This window comes from Phalaenopsis equestris, unplaced genomic scaffold (assembly GCF_001263595.1).
Source record: "Phalaenopsis equestris unplaced genomic scaffold, ASM126359v1 Scaffold000002, whole genome shotgun sequence".
In the NCBI taxonomy this organism is placed as follows: Eukaryota; Viridiplantae; Streptophyta; class Magnoliopsida; order Asparagales; family Orchidaceae; genus Phalaenopsis; species Phalaenopsis equestris.
Genome location: NW_018164444.1, coordinates 20,216,487 through 20,222,863, shown reverse-complemented (window position 1 = coordinate 20,222,863; position 6,377 = coordinate 20,216,487). Strand labels below are relative to the sequence as shown.

Sequence of the window (6,377 nt, the reverse complement as noted above, 5' to 3'; positions counted from 1 at the left end):
TATATATATATATATTACAATTCCTATGCAATTACTTTATTATTTACATTTATTCGTCCTAAATTTTTCATATCGTAAAAAGCATCATCATTTTAATTTTTTAAACTTTTGTATCTTTTCGTATATTTGTAACTGCTCAGCTTGATTAGCTGGCCGTCATTCGGTCGACTGAGATTTGTTCAGTCGGCAGATAGCTATTCGGTCTGCTCTGAATAGATACCTTATCCTTTGTGAATATTTGTTCCGCTAGGCAGGGAGTGTATCGGCGTAATCTAACCGGCATCGTTAAGTTATAATGCCCCTAATTTATATTTTACTTTTTCAAATAGAGATTTTCAAGAAAAGTGCTTTGAAATAATTCTATGTGATGCACATGATTCTATGCTTTCTTTTGATGTAAGATTTAGAATTTTGTATGAATGATTTACATACGTACCACTAAAGATTTTTATAAATTTACATATCTACCACCTAAATATTAATTTTTGACAAAAATGCCATCATAACTATTCATAAAAAGGATGTGAAATATTTGGATGATGTAAATATAAGAGAGGGGGTTTATGCGGTAGATATGTAAGTATATAGGAATTGTGTAGATGTCCCATTTTACGTTCGTGTAACAAAAGAATTTTCATTGAATTGAAGAAAAATTATTGAAAGAAACTTAGGAAATTAAGCCTGTCAAATCAATTATTTTTCTATTTGAAGAAAGAGCTGGCCTTGCAACTTTGCTTTGAGGTTCTTCTTGGATGGCAAGATCACATTTTAAATGCATTTTATTTGGTTCAATTTAATTTTAGATGAATGCAACATTGCTAGTCAAGGCTGTCAAAATAGCTCGTTCTTGTTAAACAACTCGTGTTCGGCTCATGAAGTAGTTTGTGTTGGATCGTTTGATATGCAAAGTACAAAAATGTTTTTTTTTTTTAATATATGAACCAAAGATTTATTCGTTCCTGTTCGACCCTTTTTGAGTTTAAATATTTAAATTGATTACAAGACTATAATGATTTATAATCAAATATAATTATTAATTAATTAAAAAATAAAATTAGAATGTATTAAATTCTATTTAAATGAATATTTTAATAATAATTGTAAGATTTAAATCTCACCCATACCCTAACATGCTGTGATTACATGATTAGGATTGTCAAAACGGCTCGTTCAGGAACAATTTGTGTTCGGCCTGAGCCTGAGCTCGCTCAAGCTCGGCTCGTTTACACTCCTATTGCCAATATATATGATTTATGGCAATTTTTTTTTTCATTTTTTTTTGCCATAAAAATGTGAAGCATCTGGATGACAATAATTTCAACTTTTATCTACCATTATCAAAATATTAAATAATTCTTATGAAATTATTATCAAAACGTTAAATCTAATAATTAATATTAGATAATAATGTAACTTATGCAAATGTTTTTGAACCACAATTACCCCAACTGTTGTTCATCTTAATTATTCCATGGCGAGAGAGAAGTTAGGAGTAGAAACATAGAGTAAATTTTAGGTCATGACTGGATGCATCCGAAGTTCAATAGAGGGGCGACACGTGTAAAGTGGACCAATCACAATTTATTGTGATGAGTCCACTTTACACATGACACCTTTTTATTGGACTCCAGATACATCCAAAATCATAACCTAATATTTTCTTAGAAACATAAGTTATTTATGCTATGGTGTTAATTCAAAAATTTAAGATCTCTTAAATGAAATTAAATACTTAGAAGGCCTAAAAAATAAAATATATTATCCCCGTTTACTTACCGATTTTTTATCAATATATATATATATATATGTATATATATATGTATGTATGTACATATATATATATTAGGAATACTATCATGTTTAGGATATTTAATTATATCTGAATATCTTATTATTTTATTATATTGCCACGCATTCAATAGTAAATGTTCTCACTATTTAAAATTTTTTTTCTTATAAAACAAAATCATGTAATTTCATGTACTTTTTAAATGAATTATAAGTAACATAGAGACGGAATATGAAGAACCAATTATTTTTATGAAAATTGTGCGGCGGATGTGGATCTTAAAAAGGTGCGGCGGAGTTGACAACGAATGTTGACCGAAGGTATGTCAACGCACACCCTCATCACCTTCCTTTTTCTATTATAATGATTATTTATTTATTTATTTATTTTATTTTGCTGAACTCGCACATTTTTTTTTATATTATTGCAACTTGATTCAATTACCGCATCATTTTTTTTTTTCCAACCCTCTCTCTCATATAAATGAATGAACTGAGGCTATGATACGAGCCTCGAATCGAACCTCAAATTTGAGGAGACTTAAATTGACAAACAGACACCTGACCAATTGATCCAAGTGCATATGACCGGAGCCCCTAAAAACCCCCATGTTCTAACTATTTAAAGACCACCCTCACTATAAGCAAAGTGGTCAAATAATTCGAACCTGTTACCTAAGGAAACTTACGACTTTGGAAGAGACTGTTCTACTAACAGGCCACGACTGACGATACATCTCCCTCTCCATATATATATATATATTAATCTCTTACGTATAAAAAATTTAAGTGATAAACATGCATACACGTGGCTTTTTTAATGATAATATAAATCATGAACGTTGTTCTTTTATTTTTAGAAAAAAAAAACCTTATTTTTATTTTTATTTTTGGCATTGTGAGCCTTACAAAGCAAGCTAAAATTAATGACTTCTTGAAAGCCAAACCAAAACATTAAAAAAGATGCTTACAAATCACATTTACCAAAACCTCATCAGAGAGTTGGGCCAATCTACCTCTTCGAACCTCCAAAAAGCCATTTTTTTTTTTGAGAAATTTACATACATACCACGCAATTCTCTATATTTACATATCGAACCCAAAGTTTGATATTTATACTTGCAATATCTTGGTGTCATACATTTATGCATTAAAATAAATATTTTATTTTTAGATAATCATAGTAATATTTTTACAATGATATTAAAGTTTTTGAGTGTTATGCATTTAAATATGAATATTTTTATATTTATAAATACATAAAAAATTGTGGTATATATGTAAATACCTTTTTTTTTTTCATTTTTATCAAATTCTCAATGATTTGATCGTGACATGCATAAACACATCAATTCAAGAGTTCAAATATAAATGTTCCGGGTGCTCTTTATGTAATTATCCCATACTGTTTCTTTTTCTCTTGTTTTGCATCTGCTTAAGTAGGGATAGAGAGAGGAGATGCAGTTGGTATGAGATTCTCAAAGGAAAAAATGGCAGGATTTAACAGCAGGAAGAGGCCCTATGGCTTGCTCCTTCTACTGGCTCTCGCCATGGCGGCGACCTGCGCGGTGGTGCTTCACCAGCTCAGGGAAGGCAGAGTTCTCGGCCTTCTGCTCCAGGAAAGAGACCGGCAGCTTCTCAACTTTCAGATATTATTGCAGGTTCTGAATATTTTCCATTATTTCTCAATTATCTAAGTTTTTTTCATGCTAATTCATTGCAGATTTATACATTTGTTTCAGTTTATTAAAATTTATGCTGCACAAATGTCGAATAAATCCTACAGATATCCTAAGCACAAGGTTTTTAATGGAGATACAAATGCTATTTTGATTGATCTCATTTTGCCCAAGCCTCATATGGTTTGCTTCTAGGATGATGAAGGGAGATTCACATAAATACCACTCGATTCCTATGTATTTACATATCTAACCTTTAAACTTCAATTTTTACATAAATGCCATCTTATTTACGCATGAACAAATGTATTTCGCCTTTTAAAAGTTAAAACAGTGATATTTTTGATGTGATACAAAAGATTTGGGTCGTAAAAAATGTAAAGAAGCAAAATTTAAGTGCTAGACATGTAAATACATAAGAAATGGGTGGTAAGCATGTAAATGTACCAATGAAAACATGTTGTGAAAGAGTTTATTTTTACTCATTTTATGTGTGAAAATAGAATCAGTATATGTAGGGTATCATTCAAGTTCATTGCTAACTACATGCAACAAATTCCATTTTCTTACCTTTCTAAAATTCAAGATATTTTTCTCTATTTCTAGACAAACTACTTGAAGGTTAGAAAAATTTACATGTATTCTAATATCTTATATAAAGTATCTAATTATGATGTATTCAGTTAAAAAAAAGGATAATTACATATATAGCACTATAAACATTGCTATTTACAAAATAACACCCAGGTGATTTTTTGAACTACAGAACCGATGCATTTATGTGTGCCGTACTTTATGAGTTGGAGTTCCACATGAACTTTGTACTTTATGAGTTGGGGTTTCACATGAACTTCGATATTTGAGTGAGAACTTAAAGAATGAATGATATTTGAGCTTGCTGGTTCTGTAAACGACAGTGTTTCAAGCCCTGCTCTTTTAAAAAAATTTTTATTTTTTTCTCTTTGGTGAGCAGAAAGAAAGAGAAAACTCAAAAGAAATGAAAAGAAAATTATATGATATGAAAGCAAAGATTTTTACTTTTAGAAACCAAAAGATGGAGCTTACTGATAAGCTCGCCGAGGCTCGGAACACTGTAGCTCAGCTTAAGAATCTGAAGACTGAGCTGGAAGCAGCTTTAGTGGAGAAACAAATCCAAGTTGACAAATTAACAGATAAAACAGAAGAATTCATCTCAATAAATCTCAAATTTGCAAACCTAACATCACTTCTGAGGGAAAAAGAAGCTGAAGTTGAAGAAATGAAGAGAAGTCTTGCAAGAGAAGATCTGGCAGAGAATTCAACAGCACAGAATGAAAATTCTCAATCTGAAAGCTTTAGTATTAGTGAGGAAAGAAGAGGAGAATGGGCTGAAGTTCAGAAAAAGAAGGATGAAGTTGGCCTGAAAGCTGAAAATGCAAGCAGTATGGATCAAAAAGAAGCTCAAAAAGTTCTACAATATAATCTGAAAAATCAAACTTTGGGTTTTAAAGAAATGAATGTAACAGGTGGTGGTGAAGGCGATGCAAAAACAAGCGAAGAAATGGAGAATCAAATGAAAGAAAATGAGTTAAATAGAACTGAAAGTGCAGTGAAAGACATTGTTAGAGATGATAGGATAATTGGGTCTTCTTCAGGTCAGAATCAGCATGATTTGGCAGAGAAACCTCAAGTTACAGAAGTCATGAAAAATTTCTCAATCGATAATAAAAACACAGCAGATTCTGAAACTGGTGAAAGAAAACTTCCCAGCTTGAAAGAAGAAATGGAAGGGATTGAAGAAGTAAGAGAAACCAGGGGAAATAAAAATCCAGAAACTAAGAATGACAAACCAGAAGATCAGAAGGAGAGAGATGATGATAACTCAGAAGAAGCAGGAGAAAGTAGCAGCTCAAAAGATCTTCAGCTTCAAGAAATTAATAGCTCTGAAAGTATTCGAAGTTCTCAAGAGAATGGAAATGGCTTCACTGAAACATTACAGAAGGAAGCAGGAAGGGAAGCAAAATTCATGGGGCAGTCAGAAACTGTAGAAAATACTGAAGAAAGTGAAACAAGAAGGAAGAACACTGATGAGAAGCAAGAAGAACCTGAAAGTCAGCCTGAGAAAGCTGAGAGTTTTGAAAACAAACAGAATATATTTTCTTCTGACACCGTTGAAAGAGGCAACTCGAACAACTTCATCGAAGACGAACGCTAGGAATAAAAAGAAAACATGTGTGCACTAGCTGATAAAGCTGAAATTTAGATTTCTATAATTTTTGTTTAGTCATGGTTACAACTTAGCAGTATTTCGATCTTGTTTTATGGGATTTATAAAATCCAACTTGTAGCCAAACAGCAACTAAATTAAAAATAAAAAAAATTGGGACTTTCATAGATATGCATAATACTAAATTTTTTGCTTCTAAATTCTACAGCTATGTAAATTACTAATTTTTTGGAGCTTCTCATTTTGCCCCATTTCTTTAGCAATTTTAATTCAAACAGCACCATGTCACGGACTAACTTTCGTCAAGTCACCCGTGCGGCTTTAGCGCTCTCTCTTAGCACTAAATCAGCCTAATCACTCACAACACTGGACTTAGCAGCCCCAAGCACTCTTAAGAAGAAGAATAGAGAGAAGGGAATACTTTGCAATTGAATACTAGAATGCTTTGATTCAATGCTTGGGTAAATACAAATGAGGGGAGGAGCTCCTATTTATAGCCTCCTCCATGCCTTTGGCCTTTCATCTAGCCAATGTGGGACTATACAATGTCCAAGAGAAGCTTCTAGATTACAATATAATATTCTATCTCTTAGACTATTCTAATGTACATAAATAACTCTAGAACATTCTAGGTTATTCTTAGATCCTCTTTAGAGCTTTTCCTTCTTGCTCTCCCCTGAACGTGGTGGAATCTTCTAGAGCCC

The 6,377-nt window shown here is 32.1% G+C and overlaps 1 protein-coding gene across 1 annotated transcript; it reads left to right on the top strand.

Annotated features, from left to right (window-relative positions):
* Window positions 1-3,201: 3,201 nt before the first annotated feature.
* LOC110035368 (DNA ligase 1-like) lies at window positions 3,202-5,831 on the top strand. The gene is made up of 2 exons (XM_020739605.1): window positions 3,202-3,449; window positions 4,441-5,831. The coding sequence occupies exons 1-2, from the start codon at window positions 3,258-3,260 to the stop codon at window positions 5,659-5,661; spliced, it is 1,413 nt and encodes a 470-aa protein (XP_020595264.1). The 5' UTR covers window positions 3,202-3,257; the 3' UTR covers window positions 5,662-5,831.
* Window positions 5,832-6,377: the final 546 nt, after the last annotated feature.

Excerpts from the sequence above, each read along its gene's own strand:
- LOC110035368 (XM_020739605.1), top strand. The coding sequence starts at position 3,258 with ATGAGATTCTCAAAGGAAAAAATGGCAGGATTTAACAGCAGGAAGAGG. Across the intron at positions 3,450-4,440 it reads ACTTTCAGATATTATTGCAG|AAAGAAAGAGAAAACTCAAA; the intron begins GTTCTGAATATT and ends TTTGGTGAGCAG.